Genomic DNA, 18,185 nt, shown 5'->3' on the forward strand with positions numbered 1-18,185 from the left:
TTTGCTAAACCAGGTCCACCGACTCACTGCGATTCGGCTGGCAGGGTCCTTCAGCACCGTGTCATTGGCGGCCGTGTGTGTGATAACCGGCGAGACTGTGCTTGGAATGGCGGGAATTTCAAAGACACCAAGCTGTCAACGACCGCAACTTGGTACCACGAGGGTAGATGATTGTTCCTAGGACGACGATCAGGGACACTCGACAACCCGCGCCGATCTTGAGACCCTATGGGGAGAAGGGATAGGCCTAGGCCGAAGCCGCTCTTTAAAGTACCTTGGTACAAACGACTTAATTTGGAACCAGGAAACACAGGAACAGGAACCAAGTGAGTGTTTAAGGGGGTGGGAGTCGCACACTGTTCCTGGTGTCTGTTCCCAGGTTCTAAAATAAGGCTTGTAAAATTAAAAAAAAAATTAATGGTTTGAATATCAAAGGTCAAAGCGTGTAAGGGTTAAAAATTTTCCACGTTTTTTCGCGTTTTTCAAATCTGCTCGATTTTGTACGCAGCCACCCTCCGATGCAGCTCGAAAAGTATGCTGAATGTGGGACAGAGCGGAAAAACAAGGAACAGCCAAATACGGAACGCGAAAACTACGAACCGGAAAAATGTCGACGGAGCTGCGAATATTGAAACTCTTTGAGGAGGTTTTGGTAAGTGAAATCTGCGAATTTACCGGTGATTTGTGACTCCAGAATGTCATGTGGTGCTTGCAGGAGGATAAGAACATACCGAACTGTGATGAGGAGGAACAGCGGAAGCGCGCCGATGAGGGCTACAAAAAGATTGCCGCAGTCTTTGCGGCGATGCCCGGCGATCAGGCAATTCAGGCGGTTCGCAATTATATTGGGCATTTCACCGGTGGTGGCACCGATGGTGGGACGATGAATCACCAGAATCGCGTGCAGATGTACCTGCGGGTGCTGGAACGGATGATCGCGCTGAACATCATTCCGGCCAAGCTGGTGTGCGACCAATTGATGGGCTCGGAGAAGCTGACGTACAAAAACAGTTGCTTCTGGATCGAGTCCTTCCGGTTGGTGCGGAAGATCATCGGCGGTGTTGACTATAAGGGAGTCCGGGAGATTATGAAGTGCTGTAAGGAGAAGGCTCTCTCGTTCCCGGTTAACGTCAGCGTAAACATCCTGCCGCAGCTGCTCGAGCTGATCGAACTGATCGAGCATATATTTAACCGATCGGCCTGCCTGTTGCCGGCGTATTTCATTATCAACGAGATTAAGAAGACGGACTACCAGAATATGCACTGGCGAGTGTCGAATCTGATCGCTAACTTCATCGAAGAGTTCGTGGCCGTCGCTCAGATGCTGTCGATTATTGGACACTCGTCGATGCTGCCTATCGTAGAGCACTCATCGTACGCTGACAATCTCATCATACCGTGGAAGCTCGACCCAGACACGCTGAAATTGTCGTTGCGCGGTAACCTACCGTACGATGACGAGCTACTGCAGCCACAGGCCCGCCTGCTGCGTTTCGTGCTGCAGCAACCGTACTCGCGCGATATGGTTTGCTCGATGCTTAACTTCCAGAAGCAGCAAAAGCAAAAGTGCGCCGCACTCGAGGAGCAGCTCGTTTGGTTGGTGCTGAATGCGATGGAATATTCGGAGAAGGAGAACCAAACAACGGGTGGTCAGGGGAACGGTGGACCGAACGGCGAGCATGATGATGGTGCCTCAAGCCACACGCAGTGGGTTTGGTTGCATCTGAGCTCGCAGCTTATCTACTTCGTGCTGTTCCAGTTTGCCACCTTTCAGAACATCGTCAACACGTTGCATGAGAAGCTGGCGGTGCGTAATCTTCGCCGTGGCCGCGATCATCTGATGTGGGTGTTTCTGCAGTACATTTCGGGCAGCATTCAGAAGCACTCGATTCTAAACTTTTTGCCAGTGCTGAAGCTGTATGACATTCTGTACCCGGAGAAGGAACCGTTACCCGTTCCGGATTACAATAATCCGTACTGTACGCATCAGATGGCACCGACCTGCATCTGGATACATCTGATGAAACGCGCGCAAACGGAGAACTACAACATCAATCGGCCGATACCGATCGCTCTGCGCCTGCACTTTGACTATCTGCAGCATCTGGCCATGCCGAGCAACAATCCGACACTGTTCATGGGATCGGAGTATCGGTTCGCGTTGCTATGCAATGCTTACTCGACGCAAACGGATTACTTCTCGCGTCCGATGCAAGCACTGATTGATACGATCCTCGGCAACAGCAAGAACCCGCAGGCAAACATGAGTGGGCAACCGCTACCGACGGCCCCACTATCGATGCGTGTCCTCGATAGTCTTACCATTCACAGCAAGATGTCGCTGATCCACAGCATCGTGATGCATATGATCAAACAGGCGCAGAACAAAAGCTCCATCCCGAACGGGAACAACATGGCACCGGCTTTGGTTGAGACGTACTCCCGGTTGCTCGTATACACCGAGATTGAATCGCTCGGTATTAAAGGGTTCCTGGGGCAGCTGCTACCACAGGTGTTCAAATCACACGCCTGGGGCATACTGTACACGCTGCTGGAGATGTTCTCCTACCGGATGCACCACATTCACTCGCACTACCGGGTGCAGCTATTAACTCATCTGCATTCACTGGCATCCGTACCGCACACCAACCAAATGCAGCTACACTCATGGTGGGTAAAATTGGAGAAGAAAGGATAGGGAAATAGCGTGGAGATGGAGGCTCTTGTTTGATAACGATTTTGTTAATTTTAGTGTGGAATCAACTGCCCTTCGATTGATCATTGGGCTCGGGTCGGTGGAGGTACAGGCTCAGCTTTCGCGATACGTTAGCGAACCGAAGCCTCCGGGCAACATAGTATCGGCCGAGAGCGAGGAACTGAACCGTGCACTGATTCTCACCCTTGCCCGCTCAATGCACATCACCGGAACTGGAAGCGATCCCCAGTCCAGTGCCTGGTGCAAGGATCTGCTGCAGAACATAATGGTGAACACACCGCACGCTTGGCCGCAGCATACACTGCTTTGCTTCCCCCAGGTGCTGAACGAGTTCTTCATGCAACACAACATACCGAAGGAGAGCAAACAGCTTCTCAAGAAGACGGTCGACGAAGAGTTCCGTAACTGGGCTTCGATGACGAATGAGAACGATATCATCGCCCACTTCGGTATGGCCGTCAATCCACCTCTGTTTCTGTGTCTCGTATTCAAAATGATCATCGAAACGGATGCCATCAGTCCGGTGGCTTACAAGTGAGTAACAGAATGGACGAGAAAGGATGACAAAGGATGTGTTAGTTTATGCTGGGGATCTTGTTCACATTTTAGGATTCTGGAGCGTATCGGTGCGCGTGCCTTGTCAACGCATCTGCGCAAACTTTGCGATTATTTACTGTTCGAGGTGGCCAACTCGGGCGGCGGAGCGCACGTGAACAAGTGCGTCGACACGATCAACGACATGATCTGGAAGTATAACATCGTAACGATCGATCGCTTGGTGTTGTGCTTGATCCTGCGTACCCTCGACGGTAACGAGGCCCAGGTTAGCTTCTACATCATACAGCTGCTGCTACTGAAGACGTCCGAGTTCCGCAATCGGGTGCAGGAGTTCATAACCATCAATTCACCCGAACACTGGAAACAGAACAACTGGCACGAGCGGCACCTGGCTTTCCATCAGAAGTTCCCGGAGAAGTTTGCTCCGGATGAATCGGTCTCACACCCGACACTACCCGTGTATTTTGGCAACGTGTGCCTCCGATTTTTGCCCGTGCTAGACATTATCGTGCACCGATACCTGGAGGTACCGACGCAGCTCAGCAAAACGCTTGACGTCATCCTTGACCATCTGGGCTCGTTGTACAAATTTCACGATCGTCCGATCACTTATCTGTATAATACGCTACATTACTACGAGGTGAAGCTACGGGATCGACCTTTGTTAAAGAAACGATTGGTGAGTACGAAGAGAAGCGAAGAATCTCCGATCCCTGCGAAATATCCCCTTCACGTGTCCACGGTGGCGTCGTTACAGGTTGGAACCGTTGTCGGATCGTTGAAGGATGTGCGTCCGGAGAACTGGGCCCTGACTGAACAGTATCAGGCGTATATGGTAAAGAAGGAGAACGACAATGCCAACTGGGTACCGGAACTGAGCTACTACATTCATCTCGTAGGCCGAATGCAAGACAGTATCCTTTTTTTGCAAAATGTATTTTCTGATAACGTTGCCATTTTGATCCGAGTTCTTCCTTAGCTAGCCTTGCCTTCTTATCCCCGCCACCTCTCTAACCACCGTAGCAATGGATGGTAAAAATGTATTTTCAGGTACAGATTGGCGATTCAACGAGTTCCCGAACCCACCGGCACACGCACTGTATGTGACTTGCGTCGAGCTGCTAGGTCTACCGGTGGGACCGAGTGTCGTGGCGAACAGTATTATCGATGTGCTGGTGAAGGGATACACCGTGGTACCGACGGGTGTGGTACATAATTGGGCCAACACGATCGGCTTGATCATGGCCGCACTACCCGAGGCGTACTGGTGTGTGATTTACGAGCGAATGCAGGAAGCACTACGATCACCCGCCATGAAACAGTGGACGTACCGGCAGAGCCCATTCGAGATGTTCAACTTTAAGGTGGTACGCGAAGCAATGCTCGATCGCAGCTACGTAACGGTGTTGGCAATCGTGCACAGTACCTTCCATCACTTTGGCATCGGCCAACTAGCGACCATAACGGAGTAAGGAAGAGAGAGGTTTACCATTCTTACGGTCTTTCGATATTTATTTCTTTTTCTCTTTTTCTCGCATTCCTTAGCTCAATCAAGGAGAAGCTGAAACCACTCGTCCAGACTGAATATCAGTTGATCTACCTTTGCCACGTAGTTGGTCCGTTTTTAAATCGGTTAAGCGTAGAGCGAGCTCGTGCCGTGTCGGATATCACGCTGATGTTGTACGAACTGCTCGAGCAGGTGGACAAAGCGCAACCGACACAACCGTTGCGTTACATGGATCCGATCTGTGATCTGCTGTACCACATCAAGTATATGTTTGTCGGTGACACGATGAAGACAGACCTGGAGGCGATCATCCGTCGTTTGCGACCAGCACTGCAGATGAGGTTGCGCTTTATCACTCGCCTCAATGTTGAAGAGATCGGTGTTGATCAGAACGCTAATGCGGGAGCTACTGGCCCAGGTACTGGTGTGGCCACTGGAGGAACTGGAGTTCCAGGAGGGGGATCTATGCCAGCGCAACAAACAGGATCAACACAAATGGCAGTAGGTGCTAATGTTGGTGGTGTTGTTGGTGGTGGTGTAGGCATCGGAGCACAATCTGCTGGCCAAGGTGTTGCCGTGGGAGCAGCTGTAGCAGCGGCCGCTGCCGCTGCAGCTGCTGCCCAACAATCGGCAGTTGGAATGGTCAATCAAAATGTTGCGTTACAGCAACAGCTTCAGCAACAAAAACAGCAGCAACAACAACAGATGGGTCAGGGTATGCAGCAGCACCATTGATCCTGATGCCAGGAAAAGTGGCACATTGTCGTGAACGTTATTTTAATGATGCAGACTATGAAAATGCTTTTTTTAAGATTAAGAGACAAAATATGTTTATTATAAAATAATTTCGTATCGAAACATTTATTCTATTGATTCAAATAATGTCAATAACAACGCTAAAAAATGTTACAGTTATGCCTCCTTGGGATCAACTGTCACAGCAGAGGATGATCTGCGTTCGAATTTCACGAAGACAGGCTTGCTGGTACGCAAAATTATATCCGAAATGAAATCCAGTTCTTCACGCTTCGTAACGGGCAGGATACGGAAGTGTGTCAGTATCGCCGTGAGTACTGATTTCAGTTCGAGTATCGCGAACCGCTGACCGATACAGTTTCTTGGGCCAGCACTGAACGGTACATACGCGTAAGGGCTACGTCCTTCTACATTCTCCGGCAGAAAGCGATCCGGATCAAAGCGTTCCGGATCTGGGAAAACAGTAGGATCACGGTGTAGATCGTAGATATGCACATTGATTATGCTGCCCTTCGGAACGAACCGCTCTCCGAAGTACGTATTTTCCGTGATGGAACGAGAGATAAACGGTACCGGTGGAAAGAGGCGCAGCGATTCCTTCAGCACCATATCCATGTACTTCATCTCGTTGTAGTCCGCCTGGCAGAGCTCACGGTCTGGGTCCGCCTTCCCGAGGATAATGTGTTGAATCTCTTCGTATAAGCGCTCCTGAACCTCGGGATGGAGTGCTACCAGTAGGAGCGTAAAGATGAGGGCAGCCGATGTGGTATCGTGACCCTCGAACATGAACGTGTCCACTTCCTCTCGTATGCCCTCCTCATCGATTTGTTGCTTCGCTTCGGCCGCCAGCAGCGTATCGAGCATAGCGTACCGTTGCTTGATGTTGGTGTAACTGAAAGCAACCGATTCTGGAATTAGTGATCATAGCGACGGGGAAACTCTGGCGCTCCTCGTAAGCTTACACATTTTCCTCAGAGAAATCACCAAAATTGCGCACATTCTGGTGAAACAGCTCGCGCCGCTGTTGAATGATAGAGCGCGTGAAGGCGTGTACCGGACGCAGGAGTTTACCAAACTTGGCCGCGAGTCCCAGCACCTTGTAGATAAACTGGTCGTATAGCCATGGGTTCATCAGACGGTCCAACAGCATGGTACCAATCGCCTCTATCTTACCACGATACTCTTTGGCCATGGTACCAGAGTCCAGCTTAACGCCCATTGCCGTCTCTGTGGGATCAGTAATAGCCATCATTGGAACCCCTCACTCTGAGTCCCTCGATCTCCACTTACCGCAGATAGTATTGAGTGTGAACTTCGTGATCAGTGGTTGCAGGGCAACGGGCTCACCCTTATCAGCTGCCGATTCTAGCTGAGCCACCATACTACGGCATTCGTCCTGAAAGGTGAGCAGGAAGCTGGGCAAAATATTGAAATGGAAGGCCGGCGTAAGGATACGGCGACGGTGCTGCCACTTGGCACCGGTACTGTTGAGCAGTCCGATCCCCAGGAATTCGTGCATCAGATGGTAGATGAGACTCTTGTCGATCAATCGCTGGCTGGAGAGCAACGGTTCCACATCTTTGGCCTGGAACGCGTTCACGGTGAGGATACCACGCACCACCAGTCGGTACGTGTCTTGGTAAAGAGCTGCCCAACGTCTTGGTAGCCGGAAGGTTTGCAGCTGATCGTTAAACAGCAGATTTTGTGCATTGCCGAGTATGGGCAGCAGAGCAGGACCCGGGAATTGTTTTGCCGCACGATATGCAGGTGAAAAGCGTAAGTAGAGCTCCAGCAGGAGCAACAGGACTGCTACAGTACCAAGTATCCCCGTCAAGAGGTCCATTTCGATTGGCTTTCAAAGTTAAACTGACCAGCGGTCAGTCGGTTTTTGGCACATTCATGCTGATAAGTCGTGAACTTCGGTTTTGGATGCGAATGGCATTCATATTCGTTGATAGTAGAAACACGTGGGATGCAATAACAAAAAATAGTGATAATACGAGAATCAGACCGCATGCTAGCCGGAGCTGCTGTGATTCGTTGTTGTCTGAGACCGACCTGGAAGCATTGGTTCTTCTCGAGAACGCAAGTTGCAGAATCATCGTGACATTGCCGATTTGTACCACGACCCTAAATGTGCCCAAAATTGATATGGCGTATAGCCTGTTTGTTATCAGCATCTCCCTCACAGGTGCAATAGGTTCGACACAATATTCTACTTATCCGTTGGTGACCTATATTTAAGCTTATGCATTAACCACCAAACCCCAGTAGTGTTAATGTTTGTAACAATGTTCTTGAAAAGTGTATGAAAGAGGAAAACCACGAAGGGATGGTAGTTCCATACTCTTCCTGGTGTCTTCGTGCATAATGTATTTGACTATCTTTGAAGATTATAAAATTATTGCAGACAAAACCTAGGAAAAAAAAATCATGAAATACCAAACCCAAACCTCAATGCTCACTTCATACTTTATGCATTGAATGGCTGTAGGGGGAAGCAGACCGATAATATTTACTGATGGAATATCAGGTCGTTCTGAATCTGTTTAAGCTATAGGTAAAAATGTTGGTTTATTGGTAAAAATTCAAAAATGTATTTATTTAAAAACCAACAAGATAATTGCGGTTCTAAAAATAGAATAAGTGTAGTATTTCGCCACCCGCTTATGCGACCTTCGGACAAAAGAAAGGCAATGATTTATGTTTAAAGCAAGGAAGTACAAATATGGTGATAAGAATGTCCCAGGCACGTCGTATTCGCTCGTGCTTTGCTGATACGATGGGTTAACAAACTCTAGTGGGAAAGAGGATTGGTTAAACGACCTCCCTTAACCATCAACGAGCCACTATGCATGACGTCGCTCAAATTGGACTTTGAGCGGGTTGGAGGCACGCAGGACCAGATCGGTGAGGAAACGTATCTGGTGGCGCTGTGTGATGGGCAGGAGACGGTACCGCAGCACTAGATGTGCGACGGCAGCCTTTACCTCGAGCATTGCATACTTTTGTCCGATGCAGTTTCGTTGACCCGCACTGAACGGAACGTAAGCGTACGGATTACGAGTAGCCACGCGCTCCGGCAGAAAGCGGTCCGGATCGAATCGCTCCGGATCGGGGAACTGTTCCGGATCGCGGTGTATATCATAGATGTGCAAGTTGGCAATGCAACCACGCGGAATCGTTCGACCATCCGGTAGTGACACACTTTCGCTGACGGCACGTGAGATAAATGTGACAGGAGGCCACATCCTTAAGCACTCCTTGATAACACGATCAAAGTACTTCAGCGAACCAAAGTCCTGAGGATCAAAGTGTTGTCCACTGTTGGTGGTGTAGGATTTTGTTTGCCGAAGCGCGTCTAACTCATGGTAGACACGCTCCTGCACCTCCTGCTCCCAAGCCAACTGCAGACAGATGAAGACCAGTGCGGCCGCCGTCGTATCGTGACCTTCGAAGGTAAACGTATCCACTTCCTCGCGTATGCCAGCTTCGTCAATCTGTCCGCGGACTTCGGCAGCCAGGAGCGTGTCGAGCATAGCGTACCGTTTTTTGCCGCTGGCAGAGGACAGACTATAGATAGTGTCCTCTGGCTGGTGCTGGTTGGTATCGGTGACCTGGGCATTAGATAGCATTCCATCCCGGAACAGTTGCCTTCGTTGGGCTATGATAGCGATTGTGAACTGGTGTAGGGGTTTAATTAGACAATTCAACCGGCTGGTATATCCAAGGATCCAAAAGATGAAATCGCTATACAGCCATGGACGGACGGCGCGGTTGAGGAGTAGCTCACCGACCTTGTACAATCCCGAGCGATACTCTTCTGAACCCTGCATCGCGTCCAGCTTCACACCCATCGATGTTTCTGATTGAAGAGAAGATACAGTGGACCGGGATTAAGCTACATGTTGGGGCTTCTTTGGCACGAATAATCACTGTCTTTCCGACACTGACCACAGATAGTGTTGAGTGTGTACTGGGACATCGTTGATTGCAGCTCGATCTCCGTAATACCTCTGCTCATCTGTGCATCGATGAGATTGGCCAGCTTTTCACTCTCCTCGCAGAACGTTCGGTAGAATCCGTTCAGTATGTTGAAGTGGAAGGCCGGCGTAAGGATGCGGCGCCGTTGGAGCCACTTTTCACCCGCACTGTTCAACAGCCCGACACCGAGCAGCGGATGTAGAAAGCGATAGAGCATGCTTTTGTCGGTGTTACGCGTTCCACTCAGGATCGGTTCCGCCTCTTGGCACCGGGTTATGTTCAAAGTGAACACGGCACTGTTTAACCAAAGGGTATACGAACCACCGTACCGCGATGCCCAGCTTCGAAACTTGATAAACGTACTAGCAGGATTCATGCCACGGGAGGAGTACATCGTACCGATTATGGGCAATATAGTAGGGCCTGGGAATTGGCGCATGGCAGCGTATGTCGATCCACTCTTGTCGAACACATCCCTGATCAGCAAAAGCAGTAGCACCAGCAGCAATATGCCAACGATCACTGTAAAGGAGGAAAACGCTGCATCCGTCTCGGGTGCCATCTCGATACTGGAGCTACGATTAACGGCTGAACGTACTAGAGCTACTCGAAGAGGCTAGCACGTTGATAAGAAAGTCAATGTTATACTAGAACGTACTGTATACTGTAGATGATGACTGTACATGCTGAATGTTTTGAATTCTGATTGGAATGAACGGCTAGAGATGCTACGTTCGAAACTGTAGCGTGAACTAAGTAGATCCGCTTCGTAGTCCGGATTCGTTTGTTTTCATTCCAACGGCGAGCGAACAGAAATAAAATGAATTGTGAGACGAAGAAATTTCATCAATGGGTAGAACCGATTAGGAATCATTGACACAAATTTGCATTTTCTGTATTGTTGCTATAGCGAAAAAAACGATTTCTGGCCAACAACGGGTGATGCCCCATCTAAGTTTTTTTTGATGATTACACTAGAGTACAAATGACCAGCTCATGCAGCACGACGCACTAACTTCACTATCAAAGGGGTCTTGGCGCGTAGCACTAGATCAGCGGCGAACACAACGTCCTCACGGCGCGTTACCGGCAATAACTGGAAGTGGTTGAGCAGGGTCACCAGTACCGTTTTGATCTCGAGCAGGGCAAACTTCTGGCCAATGCAGTTCCGCGGGCCCGCACTGAATGGTACGTACGCATACGGATTGCGTTTTGCTACATGCTCCGGTAGAAACCGATCCGGATCAAACCGTTCGGGATCGGGAAATTGGATCGGATCACGGTGCAGATCGTAGATGTGGATGTGAGCGATAGTGTTGTGGCCAAACGTAGCTTCATCTATGCGGGGTATATTCATGCTTTGAATCATGCAGGAGAGGTTTTCGATGTGATTGCGCTTACCAATAGTTAGATCTCCGGTTATCGTGCGTGATATAAATGCCACCGGTGGATAGAGACGCAAAGATTCCTTCAGCACACGGTCCAGGTATGGAAGCTGTTGATAGTCATGCACCGTCAGAGGAGCTAGAGTAGAATCGCAGTTCCGCAGCTCGGCGTAACACCGGTCCTGTACATCTGGTTCGTTCGCGAGTACCAAGAGCGTGAACATGATGGCCGCGGCCGTCGTATCGTGGCCTTCGAACATGAACGTATCCACCTCTTCGCGAATACCTTCCTCATCAATTTGCTGTTTCGCCTCGGCTGTTAGCAGCGTATCGAGCATGGCGTAGCGATCCTTGCGGCCAAAGTACCTATCAGAAGGATGGAGAATGCAGAAGAAAACTAAGATGCGAAATTCTTTCGGACGCCGCTTTAGTGATCATACGTACATGTTTTCCTCCGAATCCTGTACTAACTGGCGTTGGGCATGGAATTCTGTTCTCCTTTGGCGGATAATGCTCCTCGTAAAATGGTGAATCGGTTTTAAAGCCTTCGACAGCGCACCTTCGTAACCGAGAATCCGAAATACCCAATCACTGTACAGCCACGGAGACATCGTGCGATGGACCAACATCTCACCGACCTCGTACACACGCTTCTTGTACTCATCTGCCTCTTCATACGCATCCAGCTTCACACCCATGGCCGTTTCTGGTAAAAAATGAATTAGCAATGACACGATCGCACCGTATTCGGTCCTAGCGCACACTTACCACATATTGTGTGCAGCGCAAAGCTGGTCACGATTGGTTGCAGAACGATCTCTTGCACACCATCGGCCAGGCTATCAAGCTGATGGACCAATTTTACACTTTCCTCCTGGAAGATGGCCAGAAATCTGGGCAGAATGTTGAAGTGGAAGGCTGGGGTGAGAATGCGGCGTCGATGTTGCCATTTCGACCCCTTGCTGCATAGCAACCCATCCCCCATCAACGAATGTAGAAAGCCGTAGAGTATACTCTTCCGGATGTGTTGCGTGCTGGACAGGATCTTTTCGGCTTCGCGGACACGAGTGACGTTCAATATGATATTCCCATTGAAACACTGCCTGTAGGATCCACCATAACGGTTCGCGTTTTCACGAGCATAAGCGAACGTTTGCACTTTACAGAATGAAGAGAATTTCATTTGGGAATCAGGACGGACCACAGCTCCACAGCTTACCTGCATTTTTAAACAGGAGTTCGCACAGGTTTCCTATCAAAGGAAGGATCGGAGCTCCGGGATAGAGGTTTGCTGCACGGTATGCATCCGTTCGTCTCCACTGGAAATCACGCACGATCGCCAAAGCGATGAAACACCCGAGCACCAGCAGCACCAGAACGGTGGCAAGCAGCATGGTTGCAACTTTACCGCGTGGTTTCGTTAAAAGGACTAACATGCCCTTCACGCAGCCTCGCGATCACTGGCTTCGGTGAGACACGACGATGACTCGTTCGCTTCTCTGAATCAACTGCGGAAGAAGCCACGAGCCCATAACGGGTCAGCCAACAAGTAGGACTGACTCGGAGGATCCCACTCCGACAACGACATCTCTGTATACTATCAAAACGTCCGCGGTATTCGTACGAAGTACGACGACCTACGGTTAGCCATCTCAGAGAAGGACTTCGACGTCATCTTTTTGGCAAAGACCTGGGTCGATTCGATCATACGTACTGGCTTCTACGTCTCTAATGCCTACAACCTCTTTCGCTGTGTTCGGAACTCGTTCAATAGCATCCGTGTACGTCGCGGCGGTGTCCTTTTTGCCATCGCATCGTCGTTCATTGCTCGTGAACTGCTTACACGCACCTCGTCGCTCGAACAGCTGTGGGTTCGGATTCGAATATGCGGAAAATCTCATCATCGGCGCGGCTTACCTTCCGCCAGTCCTGTGTAACTCCATCGTGAGGCTTAGCGACCTAAACGCGTCCATCAGCGAAATACTCGCGCAGACTAGCATGAACGATAGGTTCCTGCAAGTTGGGGACTTTAATCAGCCTGCCAGCTCACGCGGGTACAGAAATCATCAGTTTCGCGATCTCTTGAGCTTGCATAGCTTACGGCAAACTGCGGCACTTCAATGAACATTGACTTGAACTTCAGACGAGCTGACTTTTGGACTCATCAACGAGATCATTGCCACCACTGACTGGGGTCAACTGCACTCTTCGACAGCCATTGACGACGCTGTCCGTTTTTTCAGCGACACTGCGCTATCCGCCCTGGTACAACCGGTTGCTCGTTTCAACGAAACGCCAGAAGAACCGCGCGCTTCGGCGGTAAAAGCGTCACCCGACACATCATATACCTCCGAGCTGTGAGTGGAGCAAATCGGGCTCTAAACCGGGTGTTTCACCGCCACTATGTGTGGAACATGGAGGGCAATCGACGACGCAATCCAACCGCTTTTTGGTAGTTTGTCAAAGAGAAGCGACGAACGCGACAGCCCCCTTGTGACGTTCAGTAATGTGAAATTACTGCTGAGTATGATAGCGAATAAAGGGAAGTTTTTGCCAGGTGATTCCGCGATGTCTCTTATGCACCAGTGAATGCCCTGCAATCTATTTCCGTTGTTGTTGACACCAGCACTGTCGAGCGAGTGGCCAAAAAACTAGAGTTGAGCTACAGAGCAGGTCCCGATGGTATACTGGCCGCTGTTATTAAAATCTTTCCTTCTCTAATACCGCACTTAACGAGACTAATACAGCTTTCCTTCGAACATGCAACGGTTCCGAAGATGTGGAAAACTTCGGTGATGATCCCCCTTTTCAAAAAAGGTGTTAAATGTGAAGCAGCTAACTATCGAGGTACGCTGGCTCGAGTCTTACCTGATTGGCAGAACCTACCTAGTCGTAGTCGGTGATACACTCTGTGAACCATTCACCAGTACCTCGGGTGTGCCGCAGGGCAGCACCCTGGGCCCTCTCTTATTCCTATTGTTCGTCAATGATGAAGTGTATGCGCTTATTATATGCGGATGATAGTAAAATATTTATGCCTATTGTGCGAGCGAGCGAAGAGTAACAAAATGAATTGTGAGACGATGAAATTTCATCAAGGGGTAGAACCCATTGGTATTCATTGATACAAACTTGCATTTTCTGTATTGTGCTCTAGCGACAAAACCGATTTCTGGCCAACAACGGATGATGCCCCATCTAAGTTTTTTTTTTTTTGATGATTACACTAGAGTACAAATGACCAGCTCATGCAGCACGACGCACTAACTTCACTATCAAAGGTGTCTTGGCGCGTAGCACTAGATCAGCGGCGAACACAACGTCCTCACGGCGCGTTACCGGCAATAACTGGAAGTGGTTGAGCAGGGTCACCAGTACCGTTTTGATCTCGAGCAGGGCAAACTTCTGGCCAATGCAGTTCCGCGGGCCCGCACTGAATGGTACGTACGCATACGGATTGCGTTTTGCTACATGCTCCGGTAGAAACCGATCCGGATCAAACCGTTCGGGATCGGGAAATTGGATCGGATCACGGTGCAGATCGTAGATGTGGATGTGAGCGATAGTGTTGTGGCCAAACGTAGCTTCATCTATGCGGGGTATATTCATGCTTTGAATCATGCAGGAGAGGTTTTCGATGTGATTGCGCTTACCAATAGTTAGATCTCCGGTTATCGTGCGTGATATAAATGCCACCGGTGGATAGAGACGCAAAGATTCCTTCAGCACACGGTCCAGGTATGGAAGCTGTTGATAGTCATGCACCGTCAGAGGAGCTAGAGTAGAATCGCAGTTCCGCAGCTCGGCGTAACACCGGTCCTGTACATCTGGTTCGTTCGCGAGTACCAAGAGCGTGAACATGATGGCAGCGGCCGTCGTATCGTGGCCTTCGAACATAAACGTATCCACCTCTTCGCGAATACCTTCCTCATCAATTTGCTGTTTCGCCTCGGCTGTTAGTAGCGTATCGAGCATAGCGTATCGATCCTTACAGCCAAAGTACCTATCAGAAGGATGGAGAATGCAGAAGAATACTAAGATGCGAAATTTCGTGATGCGAAGAGATGCGCTTTAGTGATCATACGTACATGTTTTCCTCCGAATCCTGTACTAACTGGCGTTGGGCATGGAATTCTGTTCTCCTTTGGCGGATAATGCTCCTCGTAAAATGGTGAATCGGTTTCAGGGCCCTCGACAGTGGACCTTCGTAACCGAGAAACCGAAATACCCAATCACTGTACAACCAGGGTGACATCGTGCGATGAACCAACATCTCACCGACCTCGTACACACGCTTCTTGTACTCATCTGCCTCTTCATACGCATCCAGCTTCACACCCATGGCCGTTTCTGGTAAAAAATGAATTAGCAATGACACGATCGCACCGTATTCGGTCCTAGCGCACACTTACCACATATTGTGTGCAGCGCAAAGCTGGTCACGATTGGTTGCAGAACGATCTCTTGCACACCATCGGCCTGGCTATCAAGCTGGTTGACCAATTTTACACTTTCCTCCTGGAAGATGGCCAGAAATTTGGGCAGAATGTTGAAGTGGAAGGCTGGGGTGAGAATGCGGCGACGATGTTGCCATTTCGACCCCTTGCTGCATAGCAACCCATCCCCCATCAACGAATGTAGAAAGCCGTAGAGTATACTCTTCCGGATGTGTTGCGTGCTGGACAGGATCTTTTCGGCTTCGCGGACACGAGTGACGTTCAATATGATATTCCCATTGAAACACTGCCTGTAGGATCCACCATAACGGTTCGCGTTTTCACGAGCATAAGCGAACGTTTGCACTTTACAGAATGAAGAGAATTTCATTTGGGAATCAGGACGGACCACAGCTCCACAGCTTACCGGCATTTTTAAACAGGAGTTCGCACAGGTTTCCTATCAAAGGAAGGATCGGTGCTCCGGGATAGAGGTTTGCTGCACGGTATGCATCCGTTCGTCTCCACTGGAAATCACGCACGATCGCCAAAGCGATGAAACACCCGAGCACCAGCAGCACCAGAACGGCGGCGAGCAGCATGGTTTCAACTTTACCGCGTGGTTTCGTTAGAAGGACTAACGCGCCCTTCACGCAGCGTCGCGATCAACCCCTCTGTACCGCACAGATCGAGGAAGTAATCAAGCGAACAGGTAGAAAGCGTTGGGGATGTAAACCGGCTACCCGATAATCACTGTAATCGATGGGCGCCGTACACCGTGCTTATGCCCGGTCTCTAGTTCAATGCTGAGTTAAGGAGTTATTGTGTCGTGGAGGAATACTTTGGTATCTTAGTGAGTGATCTAATTCAGTGATCCTGGACTGATTAAAGTTAGAACTGGCCATAAGTATCTCAGACTGGTTCTTGAATGGGATTTTATTATGTGACGGTTTATGGACCTTTTGTAATCCGCGAATCTGTAATTAGCCGCCATTCATTACTGAAGTACTGATTGATGCATTAATAAGGAGTTGTATTTCAAGTAGTTTATTTCAAACAATCGGCAATGTTGCTTAAAACATTACAAACGTTTTTAAACGATTTTTGACTCATTAGAAAAAAAACACTTAAGTTTATACCTTTTCCATTGTATATTTCGGATACCATATACTTCAATATACCGAACCCTCGACATAAATGTAACATTTACAAATATCAGTCACGTTTATTAGTATCTACTATCTAAGGTACTACTACCATTTACATCTACGTGAGACCTCATCCTTGAGCTTTCACGTTCGGTTCGTCAATACGATCAATAATCGAATCAATTAACAGCTTAATGAACGTCAGACGTCATACTGAATATCTAGCAAGTGCGAAGTGTCCGGCGAACGGCCAATTCTCGTCAGCAGCCTTAGATAGTTGGTCGTGATCCAGTAATGGAATGATTGACGCCTAGAACGGGAATAAACACGTTAATATATGAGAATAAAAATGAGTAGGGAATTCATTTCAATCATCCATATGGACTCACCAGAGCAGGTACTCGAAACGCAACATCCGGAAACTGACCCAGAGAAAGTTAAAGACGTTACGACCGGAGGGGCACAACGCGGCGAGTGCACAGCGTGCCAGGATTCGCGGCCGATCAATCGGATCACCGTGATCGCGAGCGATCGAACGAACCGTATTGAGGTTGCTGAAAGAAACAGAATCCAACCATTAATGTTTGCCTTTTCGGACACTATCTGTGTTTAGTAAAGGGTTCCTACCGTATCACTAAGATTAAGTTGCGTGGCATGTTTTTCAGTGTGACCATTACTCGATCAAAGTGTTCCTTCGCCTGTTTCGTCATGTACGCCAGATCTTGATCGGTAAGGCGTGTGGAAAGTTTGGCTCCTCCCTTCAGCTCCAGCGGGCGCTGCAGTAAAATTTCAGCAAATGTTCGATAATCGGTCACATTCAAAGCACTGGAGTGTCGCTTCATGGCCTCATGATCGCGTAATACTATCGCCTCCCAAAAACGACACAAATTCTCCCGAACATCCGGCGCGAGATGCTCGTAGAGCCCATGATCTAGCAGTACCAACTGCACGTTGTGCGGCTTCTCTGGGTTCCTTCGGACAAACACGTTACCGGGATGGGGGTCAGCATGCACGAACCCGGTAGAGAAGATTTGCCTTCCGAACGCCTGAAACAGGTGCCGGTCGATCTCGGATACGTTCAGCTGTAAAGCTTCGATCGATCGTCGATCACTGATTTTGCAGCCATCGATGAATTCCGTGGTAAGAATGCGTTCGTTCGTCAACTCCCAGTGTATCTTGGGGACGTAAATGGCATCGAAATGCTGCAGATCCTTGGCGCATCGTTCAGCGTTCTTTCCTTCGTGCACAAAGTCTAGCTCCTCACGCAACGAGCCTTGTAGATCCTCGACAATCCATCCGAAATTGTAATTCTTATGGATGAGCGCGACCAGACGTTGGAGGAACATGATCGTACGCAGATCTCCGTCGAATCGCTTGCGTAGATCCGCATACTGCACCTTCACTGCCACGTGCTGACCGTCCTTGGTGACTGCACGGAACACCTGCGCCAAGCTGGCCGCCGCAATCGGTTCGTAGTGGAAGTTATCGAATACCTTCTCCGGCGGAGCACCGAAATCCTCGATGAATATCGTGCGCACCTCGTTGGGGCCACGGGTGAGACATCGATCTTCCAGCTGCCGTAACGTATCGACGTACTCCTTCGGGATGATGTGATTAACGGCAGCCACACCTTGACCGATTTTGATGTATAGTCCTCCGTTGGCCAGGCATCCTTCGAGGAGTTTCTTCGCCGAT

At 49.3% G+C, this 18,185-nt stretch overlaps 5 protein-coding genes across 5 annotated transcripts in view; 1 reads left to right on the forward strand and 4 right to left on the reverse strand.

Moving 5' to 3' along the window:
- The first annotated feature begins 567 nt into the window (after positions 1-567).
- Positions 568-5,673, forward strand: LOC125956534 (mediator of RNA polymerase II transcription subunit 23). The gene is made up of 7 exons (XM_049688524.1): positions 568-652; positions 716-2,670; positions 2,753-3,250; positions 3,326-3,953; positions 4,032-4,188; positions 4,298-4,742; positions 4,820-5,673. Exons 1-7 carry the CDS (start codon positions 608-610, stop codon positions 5,514-5,516), a joined length of 4,425 nt encoding a protein of 1,474 aa, XP_049544481.1. The 5' UTR covers positions 568-607; the 3' UTR covers positions 5,517-5,673.
- Positions 5,674-5,677: 4 nt separating this feature from the next.
- Positions 5,678-7,932, reverse strand: LOC125956552 (probable cytochrome P450 4ac1). The gene is made up of 3 exons (XM_049688564.1): positions 6,828-7,932; positions 6,500-6,764; positions 5,678-6,429 (listed from the first exon to the last, which is right to left on the reverse strand). The coding sequence occupies exons 1-3, from the start codon at positions 7,378-7,380 to the stop codon at positions 5,694-5,696; spliced, it is 1,554 nt and encodes a 517-aa protein (XP_049544521.1). The 5' UTR covers positions 7,381-7,932; the 3' UTR covers positions 5,678-5,693.
- A 188-nt stretch (positions 7,933-8,120) lies between these two features.
- LOC125955560 (uncharacterized) lies at positions 8,121-12,320 on the reverse strand. Its single transcript, XM_049686696.1, is given in 6 exon segments — positions 8,121-9,402; positions 9,492-10,137; positions 10,519-10,859; positions 10,923-11,612; positions 11,675-12,064; positions 12,126-12,320. Coding segments are annotated over 6 exon segments (3,258 nt in total). The 5' UTR covers positions 12,301-12,320; the 3' UTR covers positions 8,121-8,386.
- A 1,686-nt stretch (positions 12,321-14,006) lies between these two features.
- Positions 14,007-15,966, reverse strand: LOC125956553 (probable cytochrome P450 4ac1). Its single transcript, XM_049688565.1, has 5 exons — positions 15,770-15,966; positions 15,319-15,708; positions 14,995-15,256; positions 14,560-14,909; positions 14,007-14,496 (listed from the first exon to the last, which is right to left on the reverse strand). Exons 1-5 carry the CDS (start codon positions 15,942-15,944, stop codon positions 14,153-14,155), a joined length of 1,521 nt encoding a protein of 506 aa, XP_049544522.1. The 5' UTR covers positions 15,945-15,966; the 3' UTR covers positions 14,007-14,152.
- A 583-nt stretch (positions 15,967-16,549) lies between these two features.
- Positions 16,550-18,185, reverse strand: part of LOC125956551 (uncharacterized aarF domain-containing protein kinase 5) — a 2,004-nt gene continuing 368 nt past the window's right edge. Inside the window, exons 1-3 of the mRNA XM_049688563.1 lie at positions 17,118-18,185; positions 16,880-17,044; positions 16,550-16,800 (exon numbers count right to left, since the gene is read on the reverse strand). The exon at positions 17,118-18,185 is cut by the window's right edge and continues 368 nt beyond it. Of these exons, the coding sequence (XP_049544520.1) occupies positions 16,692-16,800; positions 16,880-17,044; positions 17,118-18,185 (1,342 nt within the window). The 3' untranslated portion in view covers positions 16,550-16,691. The remainder of the gene's footprint in view (positions 16,801-16,879; positions 17,045-17,117) is intronic.

This window comes from Anopheles darlingi, chromosome 3 (genome assembly GCF_943734745.1).
Source record: "Anopheles darlingi chromosome 3, idAnoDarlMG_H_01, whole genome shotgun sequence".
NCBI lineage: Eukaryota > Metazoa > Arthropoda > Insecta > Diptera > Culicidae > Anopheles > Anopheles darlingi.

Excerpts from the sequence above, each read along its gene's own strand:
- LOC125956552 (XM_049688564.1), bottom strand. The coding sequence starts at position 7,380 with ATGGACCTCTTGACGGGGATACTTGGTACTGTAGCAGTCCTGTTGCTC. Across the intron at positions 6,765-6,827 it reads CACACTCAATACTATCTGCG|AGACGGCAATGGGCGTTAAG; the intron begins GTAAGTGGAGAT and ends CTGATCCCACAG. Across the intron at positions 6,430-6,499 it reads GATTTCTCTGAGGAAAATGT|TTACACCAACATCAAGCAAC; the intron begins GTAAGCTTACGA and ends GGTTGCTTTCAG.
- LOC125956534 (XM_049688524.1), top strand. The coding sequence starts at position 608 with ATGTCGACGGAGCTGCGAATATTGAAACTCTTTGAGGAGGTTTTG. Across the intron at positions 2,671-2,752 it reads CAAATGCAGCTACACTCATG|TGTGGAATCAACTGCCCTTC; the intron begins GTGGGTAAAATT and ends TGTTAATTTTAG. Across the intron at positions 3,251-3,325 it reads ATCAGTCCGGTGGCTTACAA|GATTCTGGAGCGTATCGGTG; the intron begins GTGAGTAACAGA and ends TTCACATTTTAG.
- LOC125956553 (XM_049688565.1), bottom strand. The coding sequence starts at position 15,944 with ATGCTGCTCGCCGCCGTTCTGGTGCTGCTGGTGCTCGGGTGTTTCATC. Across the intron at positions 14,910-14,994 it reads CAGGATTCGGAGGAAAACAT|GTACTTTGGCTGTAAGGATC; the intron begins GTACGTATGATC and ends TCCTTCTGATAG. Across the intron at positions 14,497-14,559 it reads AACCGGAGATCTAACTATTG|ATGAAGCTACGTTTGGCCAC; the intron begins GTAAGCGCAATC and ends TACCCCGCATAG.